Source organism: Cyprinodon tularosa, unplaced genomic scaffold (genome assembly GCF_016077235.1).
Source record: "Cyprinodon tularosa strain WSP-4 unplaced genomic scaffold, ASM1607723v1 ctg270, whole genome shotgun sequence".
Lineage (NCBI taxonomy): Eukaryota > Metazoa > Chordata > Actinopteri > Cyprinodontiformes > Cyprinodontidae > Cyprinodon > Cyprinodon tularosa.
The window spans coordinates 1225814-1238751 of NW_024038975.1; the positions used below are offsets into that span (position 1 = coordinate 1225814).

The following is a 12938-nucleotide window of genomic DNA, read 5'->3' on the forward strand; positions in this document are numbered from 1 at the left end:
GTTTGAGAACCAAAGTTTATCTTGAAGTGATTGGAATGAGGTCAAAGTAGCTTTTGACTAGACTCAGACAGAAAAACAGCTTCATTGTTAGAGCTGTTGCTGCCCTGAAATCCCCATATACATTGTAACTACAGAAAATCATATCACATCATGTAGAAATTACACTCTGTGTAATTTCTACAATATTGAACAACTGCAATATTCTTATGTGCAATACTGCAATCTCTGTGTTAATATTCTTGTGTATATATATTCTTCTGTAACTGCAAAGTCCTTTTATAGCTTTTTTAATGATATTTATTTTCTTTTTATTGCATTATTTGCATGCAGTGTTTTGTTTTATATTGTTTTAAACTGCTAAAATTTCATTGTACCTTTAAGGAACAATGACAAATAAAGACTTAAAGACTCATTTAGAACAATTTGAATGTGTTGAAAGCAATTCACAATGCAAATCAATTAACTAAATAAAATATTATTTGGTAGATTAATATTTCATTCAGTCATTTCTCAATTACCAATCAATTAAATTTTAATTAATTGATTCATGGCCTTCTGTGACTATTCTTAGGGAACAGTTAAATGCTAAGGGACACCTAGCCTCTTTAGGCTTGGTTTAACATTGGGTCTAGTAGTTAGCAGAAGGACTCTATTGGTCATATATTTTCGTAATCAAATGTAACAAGAATATGAGAAAACATACATTTCAACATTATATTAGTGTTATACCTTTAGTGAAAGAAAGTTAGTTTTTATTACATGTTAACATGGCGTACCATGCAGTCACCATTAGCTTTTCGTTTACCTTACACTAGAGTAAATAGCTTTAGGCTCAATGTACTATCTCAATGTAATATGTGCGTAATTCTTATGGCATTACACTCTGCTAAGGCATATGAAGGCAAGGCAAGTTTATTTATATAGCATTTTTCAGTGACAAGACACATCAAAAAGTACTGTACTGTATTAATCCCAAACAGAGTTTGCTGTCGGTAACAAAAAAAAATCCCTTTGCAACCACCAAAACATTGTTTTTTTTATAAAATGTGGATTTCCCAGCTTTGACAACCACCATGTGAGACCAAATATAAAACTGATACAGTAAATACTGAAATGATGAACAATCACAGTCTCCCCCATCTATGATGCTACACTATATTGCCAAAAGTATTTGCTCACCTGCCTTGACTCACATATGAGCTTAAGTGACATCCCGTTCCTAATCCATAGGGTTCAATATGACGTCGGTCCACCCTTTGCAGCTAGAACAGCTTCAACTCTTCTGGGAAGGCTGTCCACAAGGTTTAGGAGTGTGTTTATGGGAATTTTTGACCATTCTTCCAGAAGCGCATTTGTGAGGTCGCACACTGATGTTGGACGAGAAGGCCTGGCTCTCAGTCTCCGCTCTAATTCATCCCAAAGGTGTTCTATCGGGTTGAGGTCAGGACTCTGTGCAGGCCAGTCAAGTTCATCCACACCAGACTCTGTCATCCATGTCTTTATGGACCTTGCTTTGTGCACTGGTGCACAGTCATGTTGGAAGAGGAAGGGGCCAGCTCCAAACTGTTCCCACAAAGTTGGGAGCATGGAATTGTCCAAAATGTCTTGGTATGCTGAAGCATTCAGAGTTCCTTTCACTGGAACTAAGGGGCCAAGCCCAGCTCCTGAAAAACAACCTCACACCATAATCCCCCCTCCACCAAACTTTACACTTGGCACAATGCAGTCAGACAAGTACCGTTCTCCTGGCAACCGCCAAACCCAGACCCGTCCATCAGATTGCCAGATGGAGAAGCGCGATTCGTCACTCCAGAGAACGCGTCTCCACTGCTCTAGAGTCCAGTGGCGGCGTGCTTTACACCACCGCATCCGACGCTTTGCATTGCACTTGGTGATGTATGGCTTGGATGCAGCTGCTCGACCATGGAAACCCATTCCATGAAGCTCTCTGCGCACTGTTCTTGAGCTAATCTGAAGGCCACATGAAGTTTGGAGGTCTGTAGTGATTGACTCTGCAGAAAGTTGGCGACCTCTTCGCACTATGCGCGTCAGCATCCGCTGACCCCGCTCCGTCAGTTTACGTGGCCTACCTCTTCGTGGCTGAGTTGCTGTCGTTCCCAAACACTTCCATTTTCTTATAATACAGCTGACAGTTGACTGTGGAATATTTAGGAGCGAGGAAATTTCACGACTGGATTTGTTGCACAGGTGGCATCCTATCACAGTTCCACGCTGGAATTCACTGAGCTCCTGAGAGCGACCCATTCTTTCACAAATGTTTGTAAAAACAGTCTGCATGCCTAGGTGCTTGAATTTATACACCTGTGGCCATGGAAGTGATTGGAACACCTGATTCCAATAATTTGGATGGGTGAGCAAATACTTTTGGCAATATAGTGTATTTTGTGTTTGTTTTTACCTTGACTGACTTTATGCTGAGACAGGTCATGTAATGCAATATGTACCTGGATTCAGTTAAAAAAACAAAATAATAAAACTATAAAAGTAAGTTACAGATACAAATCAGTATGAAACACATTCAACCAGGAAAATAACATAGTATCTTTTAAAAGCTCTAAGAAATACATATATGTAATCAAGAATAAAAAGGAAACCAAGTAACCTTAATCAATATTAAAACAGATTTCTGTCCTAAATGAACAGCTAGCTGTAATTCAGTGAACCTGGACTGGCTGTGGAGTGTCAGTTTAAGAACAGGAGAAAACAATAAAGTCACATTACTAGCACAAAAAAAAACAGTTATGTAAGAACTTGTGCTAATAAAGCACCAACAACTCAGAATTGCTGTGTATGATTTCCTCCCTGCAGGGATTATATGCCACCCAAGCATTTAAATCCTAGTACTGGTAATCTCTTATGTTGCTTCAGCCTGCAGTGAGCTGGTTACGCCCTCTCTGGACCGCAAGCCAACCAGCTTTGTAGCTGTCAGCTGCACCACTCCACCACAGGCCTTCTGGACTAAACACGCCCAAACTGAAATCATAGAGGTAAATGAAATCAGCTTCTTCCTAATTCCTTAATATTGTATAAAACCTACTGTTCACCTTTCTCCCTATCGCCATGTCTCCTCAGGCCACCAGTAACCCCATCTACCTGAGCAGCATAGCATTCTTCCAGGACTCTCTCATCACTCAGCAGACTCAGATAAAACTCTCTGTCTATGATGTAAAGGACCGATCACAGGGCACGGTAATGTCTAAAAGAAAGCCTGAATGCAAATACCTTCATGATATGTTTTTATCCTTGGTAAACCTTTGTTCATTTTCTCTCACAACAGATGTACATGCTTGGTTCATCCATGTTTTCTGTAAAGGAGCTGCTGCAGGACAAACACCACAGGCTGCATTTGACTTTAAGGTGACAGAGAGAAATATCAAGATATAGGATGAAAAGTGATCATTTAGAAGCCAATGTGAAATCTGTTTGGATCCACCGGGATATCAAGGTGTGTGTGTTTGTTTGTCAGGTCAGCAGAGAATGAGCGTGTGGGCAACATCACAGTAATCGCCTGGCAAATAGAGGAGAAGCGGGAACAAAGGACACCAGTTGCAAGATTACAGAGGGGAGATACGGTCAATGGAAGGGTAAGATGGGCAAAGCAAGTTTTTTTTTTTTTTTCTTTTTAGTATAATAGAATAATGCCTCCCTGGACAGTGTTTAGGAAAACAATTATTGAGAGTCAGTATGGTGAAGTTTTGATGATTATATCGATTCCTTATTAAGATGTGACTTATTATGTTTTGATATCAAGGCCAATGGCTTCCTTTGAACTGTCCTTGTTTTCGTTCTGTTAGATGGTTCTTCCTGTCGATGAAAGCTTGACTGGATCCACAAGTATTAAGTCAAAATCTTCGTCTTTATGTAAAGATCCAATATTAAAAGCAGGTGAGTGTCTTTATATTTGTGAAGATTTCACCATGATGGAACATGTTCTCATTTTGTCACATTCAAGCCCCAAGGTTGAATTTTTTGGGGGAATCTTATGTGCTGGTCAAACACAGAATTGTACATACTTATGGATATGAGGCAAAATAAAGCATATCTATAATTAGGCTCTAAAACAATACTTTTGAGGTCGGACCATGTTGGCCTGGCACATCCAGAGACTGACATTGTTGCTAATGTTGTTTTTCCTTCTCCAATTACTCAAGATCAGTCAGATTGCTTAGAAAGTCTTAAAGCAGCTGTTTCTAAGTCATTCTTTTGATTCTAAGTTGGATTAAAGTTTGGGCACTGACTGGGCCGTTGTAATACAAGAATACACTTATGGTGCATTAGATTTACCTTGGAACTCAGAACAAGGAGGCTCAAGTAACGATGAAGATTTACCGTTCTATACTTTATTCTCCTCTTTTAAACAGTGTATGGACATATAGTCTTCTAAGTACTAAAAAGTTGTTCACAAATGTCTGACCTAATGTTACATGCAGAACATAAACAGCTGCTACAAACAACCAATGTTATTAGGTTGGACTGCTGTTGATATGAGTACAAGCCTTATTGATGCAAAGTAATGTATGCCCCAGCATTCTGAATTGGTGTTTTGACTTTCAATTCAAGTTTGCTGCTCTGTGGTTTAGGATTTATGACTTCCAAGTACAACTGGAACATAACATTAGACCAATTGTCCATAATTAGCTTGTATCAAACAGTGGGGGAATTCAATGGACTATCTTTCAAAACTTTAACAATGAGGCCACTACTCCTTACAAGCCACATCTCTACAATGCATTACTTATACACTGATAAAAGCAACTCATAAGATTTACTTAAAATATATTTTAAGTATTTTGATGCAGCAAAATTTAATGCTGCAATATCAATTAACACTCACTTGGCAGTATCAAGTGAATTTAACTTTCCATACGACATAACAGTTGTGAATATGTTAAGTAACATTTACTTAATTACATCCAAGTTGTAAGTTAGATTCAGTTAAACAAATTAAGTAAAGTGTGTTTGTTTGTTCATAGGCACAAACAGCATTTTATTCAAATTTTTAAGTAAATCTTATATCCCTGTAGTATTTACTGTTATGAAGTAATTAAGTAGATATTGATTATTTTCTTGTGCTTGAGATATTGATTTACTGTGTTGCATTATGTTACGTTACTCACTAATATTAGGTATTCATTGCCAGTTTTCTTGTGATAAATGTTACCAAATAAAATGAACCAATAGACTATACATTGAATATACATCAAACAGTTTATTTTTCATTTCAAACAGTTTAACAAAGAAGTAAATACCCCTATTGTATTAAATTGCCATATATTTCCAGCAAGAGGTGCTGGTGCCTATCTCCAGCTGTCGATGGGTGAGAGGTCACCAGTGTGTCGCAGGGCAACACAGAGACAAAAAACCATTTAAGCACACTCACACCTAAGGAGAATTTAGAGAAGCCAATTAACCTAACAGTCATGTTTTTGGACTGTGGGAGGAAGCCGGAGTACCCGGAGAGAACCCACCCATGCTCAGGGAGAACATGCAAACTCCATGCATAGAGACCCTGGGCCGGGAATTTAACCCGGAACCTTCTTGCTGCAAGGCAGCAGTGCAACCCACTTTCACACTGAGTAACCCTCTTAGTGGAATTGTATTTATCAAATATCCAATATTAAATTTACAACCTACTGAAACTGAGAGTTTCAACATTTGTTACAGAAATATACTTATATGTAAGATGAAGAATATTTAACTTACACAAACATGCTTAGAACAACTTCTGGGCGAGGGTCAGAACAAAAACAGCCACTTAAACTTTGAGATGTGGTGCAAAGATTATGTATGCCTCTATTTAAATGAAAAAAGCATGTACAAATATAGGATTAATAGTAAAAGTGCATTATGTTGCACTGCATTAGAATTTGTACCGAAAAAAAGATAAGGTTGGTATGACTTGTAAACAACAAATCCAGTTTTTCATATACACCACATCCAACATAGATCTGGCAATATAGTACTACTCAAATATGCAATAAAAATCTTACAAACCTCCACACTGAAAAAGTGCAATTTCAACATTGAAACCAGTCATCCAGACTTGTGGACTTTTAAGAATGCATTTTAATGAAACCAAATCAAAACAATTAAAAATGAACAGCTTAAACTGTATAACCATTCTGATTGAAGAATAAAATATCTACTAGATTTTGAATAAAGGTGTCTGTTATTTTTTGCCAAATAAAAAAACAAAAAGAAAAAGAAACAAAGCAAAGCAACTTCAACTTCAGGGTGTTTGCTTTTGGGGACAATTTAAGTCCATCCAACTCCTGGAAATGTTTTTGGAAGACTGCAAAAGTAGAGCGCAGGGTGGGAGTATGAGGGCATATATCAGTCCCATGAGCAGCGAGCAGAATCAGTCCTGCTATGAGTTACAGTGCGCATGCACCGTGCGTTTAAAATGCTACATTTTTAGAGCAAAGTTTAAAGGTAGCAGTAGTAGTATTTTTAGGTTTATGTACATACTGCTATTAAACATTTGAATAGTATAGGGAAATCTATGTAAAACTTACTATTTCCCCAAAATGTATGTATTAAAAAAGATTTAATTGTACTAATTTTTTACTGAAGCTTAAAAATACAAAGTAGAAATTTTCAGTGTAGTTGTCCTCTCTGTGTCATGATTGGGTTCAGGGTTCTAACCCACATGCAGAACACAACGGAGGCCGATGAAAAGTTTGACTGTTTATTGAAGATAAACACAAGTTATATAAATTAATCAGAGAAACAGATGGTTTGCAGTATTGCCAAACTCTTTCCATGTTTAGATGATGGATTGGACAGCGCTCTGTGATACGTTTAAAGCTCAGAATATGGTTTTATAGCCTTACTATACTCTAACCTCTCCTCAACCTACCTACATGACCTCTCTGTTGTTTCATACTAATCTTTTGATCGTACTAACTGAGATCCTCAGACTTTCATTGTCTATTCCCGTGTGTCTAAGTTTTTGGAGGAGTCATGTCACGGACATATCGTTTCCCAACGACGGATGGAAACCACCTGCGTGTGCTGGAGCAGATGGCTGAAAGTGTCCTCTCCTTGCATATTCCTCGTCAGTTCGTCAAACTACTCCTGGAGGAGGACGCTGTCAGGTATTTTTAGCGGACCAAACACAGCTTTATAGATGTTCTTTGACTTTGCTGAATGTTCTGATTGTTACAGCATGTGTTTTCGATCCATAGGGTGTGTGAGCTGGAGGAGCTGGGTGAGCTCGCTCCATGCCGGGAGAATCTCAGGAGGCAGATCATCACTCAGTATCAAACCATCATCCTCACATACCAGGAGACCATAAGTGACCTGCATGAATACAAAGGTAAGAAACAGAGTTATCTCTGCATAGAGCAGATGGGACTAGGCGTATAAGAGATTGTAGATGGTTTTACAATGAGATACAAATCTTTAACATACATTAAAAACCCTGCAGTTTCATTTAAAAGTCATTAAGGTTTAACTGGCCTCACATCTCAAGTGTGACTTTTTTACTATCCTTCCTGAACAATTCAGTTGAGTCTAACTTAAAAGTGTCAAGATGCTGTGGCAAAGTTAGACTCTAAAGGTCAAGTTTAAAAAAAAACTGTCCTTTAGGACTGCATGAGCTCCTCAGAAGCTTAAAGGATATTAAACCTGTTTGCAATGAAAACTCATCCGTGTCGAGTCAATGAGAGACCACACCAAGGGGGCCTGCACTTAAGACCGAGTGTGCCATACAGAAGCAGTAAAATCCAGCTTAAAATTTAGGAAATGTATTGGAGGAAGCCCAGCATGCAGCTGCACGCACATCCTAAATAGAGACCCGTCTAAAAAGTGCCCATGAGGCTGCAAGCCCCCTCGTGGAATGTATTCGAAGACTAGCTGTGGGCTGAAGGCCCTTGCTAGAGTATGCCAATACAATAGCATCCACAATCCAGTGTGGAAGATGTCGCTTTGACACTGGTTTTGCGTCATGTTGCTTAGTCCAAGACACAATAAATTTGCAGTACACAAACTGGACACAGATCATGTAAATCCCTTTGTTCTTCTTATGCAAAAAGAGGAGAGTAAAAGACAGCCAGCTCTATAGAAGAGCATGCACCTAGCACTTTTGGAAGAAAGGCTGCGTTGGGTTGCAAAATTACCCCTGACTCATTGGGGAAAAACTTGATACAGGCTTGATGCACAGATAGAGAATTTATTTCACTAACATGCTTTGCTGAAGCCAGAGCAAGCAGTAGGGATGTTTTGAGGGATAGAAATCTAAGCTCAATGTCCTCCAAAGGTTCAAAAGGAAAAAGAGATAGAGCCGACCAGAACAGTGGGGAGGACCCACTGTGAGACCAGAGGCCTGGGAGTGGGTAATTTACGGAATGGCTAAGGAGCCTGACCTGAGCTCAATAACTCCCATTTATCTGCTTTTCTTTTAAAATTATATTTCATCCATCTTAACGTCTGGTTCCTTGTTAATAAAAGATTACAAGTAGCTCATCTTCGATTTGTTTCTAGTTTTTTTTTACTTGTTCCTTATTGCCTTGAAGATTTAGGAATAGAGTTAGGATTTGTCTCTCTCTCTTCAACAAAAAAATAGATTTTTAGCTTGAGTCTCACCTACTCACTGGCCATACAATTGGGTTTATCGCTGAAACACTGCAAACATTGTGACAAATTCTTTAAATATGTTTAACATTAACAAAATACTTACTTCTATAGTGTCAAACAGCTCTAACTATATATATATATATATATATATATATATATATATATATATATATATATATATATATATATATATATATATATATATATATATATATATATATATATATTTATATATATATATATATATATATATATATATATATATATATATATATATATATATATATATATATATATATATATATATATATATATATATATATATATATAATTCTTTTATGATCTTTTATAAATTTTAATATTTGTTTTTTCTCTCTTGGTATCTGACAGGACCTTCATTCAAACCCAGTACCTTAAAAGCTGAGAGGAAGTTGGAATTCATTCCCACCAACCTTCACATCCAGAGGATGAGAGTTCAGGGAGAGACGGGTTATGGTACCTAAATGTGTACAGTTCTTTTCAACAAGCCTGGGACATCTTCTAGTAATATAGCTGATTTCAGTGGAATCCCTTTTCAACTGGTTTGTGTCATCTGATTAGATTGGACTTACGACGTTGTGACCATAGGGGCTCCTGCAGCACATCATCAGGGCTTTAAAGGCTGCGGCCTCAGAAAACTGCTGCACAAGCTAGAAGAAGCGAGGAAGCAGTGAGTGATTGGAAAAAGAATACAAATATTTCATAGCCATGTCGCTGTGCTTATTCATTAATCTTTCATCATGTGATTTTTTGTCCTTTATTTAACCAGCACCTATGAGGAAGAGAGGTAAGGGTTTAGAGTAAAGAATATATGAGGTCATTTTTATAGAGTTTTTTTTTTTTACATTAGCCACATTGCTTCCTCCATTTAGTTTCTGTCTCTCTTTCCCTTTTCTATTTATGTGGACAAATCTACACTTACCTAAAGTTCTGCTGGCTTTGGCTTTAAAGGAATGAGCTACCAACCTCAGGATGTTGTTAAAGCGAAGGAGCTGATTGCTCAGATTAACACCCTTAAGACGCAAGTGTGTTACTACACCGAACGCCTGTCCAGAGCGGCCAAGGAACGCTCGGCCAACGCTATGGAGAGAACTCTGGCCATCTTATCAGAGAAGGTGAAACATTGCTCAGAGAAACTGAAAGGACTTGTACTTTAAAATAGCCATCACATGTATTGGGATTTTTATGTGATGGATGAACACAAGGTAGCACATAACTGTAGAGTTAAAGGAAAATTACATAAAGCTGCCATAAATGATGAAGGGGAAGGAAATGAAACTGTGAATCCCTCTAAATAGCCCTCACCTGGCAAGACACATTGGTCATATGTAGCACTCAGGTTTAATCTTCACACTATTCATTTGGGATTGATCCCATCAAAACTATTATGGGAAAGGGTGGATGTTTAGCAGAACCTTTTGGAGCTGATATGGTGAAGCGACACTATCTTCCCAACTACCAAAGCTTGATTAAAGCCAAAATGAGTGTGTCAGCAGATGCCATGAGAGACTTAGAGTGTCTTTTGCTTTTCAAAGACGAAATTGTGGATTCTGGCTAAACAGACGCCACAGCAGTGCTGACGTGTGTGTCCTCCTGTGGTACCAGGTTTATTTTGGTGTGGCTTTGGTCACAGCAGTTCTTTCTTTTCTTATATGTCCTGCCTTAAACCATATTATTGCAACGGAACTGGTCGCCTGTATACCACAAGAACTCAGCCTGCAGGCAAGGCTAGAATAAGCCATTCCTAGTGTGAAACATGGTGTTGGCTGCATCATGTGGTGGGGATGCTTTCCTTCATCAACACAGCAGATTGTCAGATTTAATGAAACAAAAAGTAGATCAGTTCTGGAAGGAGCTATGAAGGAAGTGAGATTTGGGTAAAAGTCCCCTTCAAACAGGAAAGCAACCCTAAACTTTAGAGGTGTAGCAGTAAATATAAAATATCTTTAAATCAGAGATGTGTATCAGCGTCATGTTTTTGCAAAATACTGTTTCAGTGTCTCTATCCCTCGTTGCAGACCCGTCAGCTGGTGACAGTCTGCGACTCTAAGATGCTCTCATCAGCTATCGTGGCCCTTGCTGCCGCCCGCCCTCAGTTCTCTCAAAGAAGCACCCCATCTCCATCTTCCTCTTCCCTCTCACCTTCTTCTCGCTCACCGTCCCGTTCCCCTTCTCGCAACCCCACCTCGCCTTCCCGCCCGGCCACCTCTCCATCGAGGCATGTAGCTCCTCCAGAGGGCAGCGAAAGGAGCAAAAGCAAGCGTGCCTCAACTCAGTCAGACCAACACGAGGAAGAGTGGGTGAGTGAATAAACTTGCAGTTTTTTCTTTCCTGTTTAAATTTGCTTTGCTTGTTTGTTTGTTTTTTTCTTACCATAATATTTGTTTACCTGCAGGAGAAGGTTTGGTTAAATGTGGATAAAAGCCATGAGTGTGTGGTCCATGCCGTGGACCGATTGCTGCAGAGAGACAAACTCCAAAGCGACAGCAGCTCTGAGGATGTCTTTCTACTTGCAGATGAGGATCCAAATAACACTAAGAAAGGTAAGGTAATGAATCTGCCATGCAGCACACAGATTAATGCATAATGAGAAAGCCCACTTCCTTCTTCTTGACACATCAGCACCTCCCTTTCCTTGAGCTCCTCTTCTTACTATTAATCTCTATAATAAAATATTAAGTTAAACAAGATTTTTATAATAATCAGCTTCTCTGTTTTTTGTTTTTGTTTTTTTACAGAAAGCAGTCCAGAGGAAAAAAAGTCTCCTGGTGAGATTGTGTTTTCTTTTTTGTTTTGTTGTGGAAAAAGATAGGTATAAAAATATGAGAAATAATCTAAACCTAGTTGGTCATATTTAGAAATTGGGGTAAATATTCTAATCTCATATGAAACTCTTTCAGGCGAATGGAACGAAGTGCTCTACCCGCTTCTCACCACTCTGACAGAATGTGTGTCTCTGATGAGCGACAAAGCAAAGAAAGCCTTGGTCTTTTTGCTGATGCAGGACAGCGCCCCCACTATCGCTATGAGCCTCACTATGCAGTATCGCCGAGATGTTGTTTCCTGCCAGACGGTAAAAACTTTTTTTATGTATGCCTTTTGTGTCCCTTAAATGTTTTAAATTATGAAACTTTTATCACCAGACAAATATAACCTCAGAGCAGTGTTGTTTGCAAGCAGTGATTTTTTTTAGAAGAACTTTGTATGCAACCACAGTAAACTACCGGTATAGAAATAAATAAACATGTAATTTACTGTCACTTTGCATCTTTGATTCTTGTTACCAGTTATTAAAAAAAAAAAAGGTTTGATTACATTTGTTGTAGCAAACGGTTGTAAAACTAATTATTACTTGGGATGCTTAATATTGGAACTTCGGCAACTATTTTACAACAACTGTCCGATAACCAAAATCTACTTTGCAGCTTTATGCAATTTTCTACCTTCGGACTGCTCTTTACAAGGCTTCTATCTCTAAATCTTTAAAAAATAAAAAAAAAACATAACAATTATACTTAAGCATCTGTCCTGTGGCAGAATAATGCATATATTGGGAAAATGTGATACACTGGTGCTGCAGGTATAATCCTCACTTGTTTTGCACTTTTTTTATGGGTGACTTACTGTATATTATTGGAATAACTGATATCTGACATTCAGTTTTAAAGCTAATATTGACCGACACCAATAACAAGCCAATACTATCAGGCATCCCTAATTATTAGGATCATTGCTTTTTCTTTTTAAATAGGCTCAGGCTAGTTTTGATTGTTGTTGTTTTTTTTCACTAACCAAAATCAAATCTGTTTCTTAAAACAAAACTTTCTGTATTTGTTTGACTGTCTTTGTCTGACACTGGAACTTGTTCAATCATCTGAAACATTTCAGTGTGCCAAAATGCAGGAGAATCTTTGAAGGTGCAAACACTATATCGCTGCAATCTATAATAAATATATTTATACATGCGCAAACAAAATTCAAGCATTTAAACAACAAAATTGATACAGAGAACATGATTGATGTAAGCTGTTTTGTTTGCAGCTGACGGCGCTGATCTGCGGCTTTGTTCCCAAGCTGAGGAACTGTCTCTGTGACTCCGGCTTCCTGCGGCAGCTGCACACCATCGGCTTGTTGGTTCAGTATGAAAGCCTGCTCAGCACCTACGGTAACTAGTTTTTTTTTTTAAGTATGATTGAACACCACTGTTATGCTCCATCTGTTACTCTGTAACCCATTGCATATTCGAATAACAGCATTTTAAGTATTCCAGATGATGAGATGGTCCCTAATCAGCAATAGAT

At 38.3% G+C, this 12938-nt stretch overlaps 1 protein-coding gene across 2 annotated transcripts in view; it reads left to right on the plus strand.

Annotated features, from left to right (window-relative positions):
- The window catches only part of inpp4aa (inositol polyphosphate-4-phosphatase type I Aa), a 33067-nt gene that overhangs the window by 14452 nt on the left and 5677 nt on the right, over positions 1-12938 (plus strand). For both annotated transcript variants that reach the window (XM_038289643.1, XM_038289644.1), the window contains exons 4-19: positions 2890-3008; positions 3094-3210; positions 3299-3378; positions 3488-3605; positions 3816-3906; positions 6971-7118; positions 7209-7339; positions 8989-9093; positions 9199-9307; positions 9407-9424; positions 9566-9752; positions 10656-10937; positions 11033-11180; positions 11376-11405; positions 11538-11710; positions 12679-12802. In XM_038289643.1, coding sequence (XP_038145571.1) covers positions 2890-3008; positions 3094-3210; positions 3299-3378; positions 3488-3605; positions 3816-3906; positions 6971-7118; positions 7209-7339; positions 8989-9093; positions 9199-9307; positions 9407-9424; positions 9566-9752; positions 10656-10937; positions 11033-11180; positions 11376-11405; positions 11538-11710; positions 12679-12802 — 1980 coding nt within the window. The remainder of the gene's footprint in view (positions 1-2889; positions 3009-3093; positions 3211-3298; positions 3379-3487; positions 3606-3815; positions 3907-6970; positions 7119-7208; positions 7340-8988; positions 9094-9198; positions 9308-9406; positions 9425-9565; positions 9753-10655; positions 10938-11032; positions 11181-11375; positions 11406-11537; positions 11711-12678; positions 12803-12938) is intronic.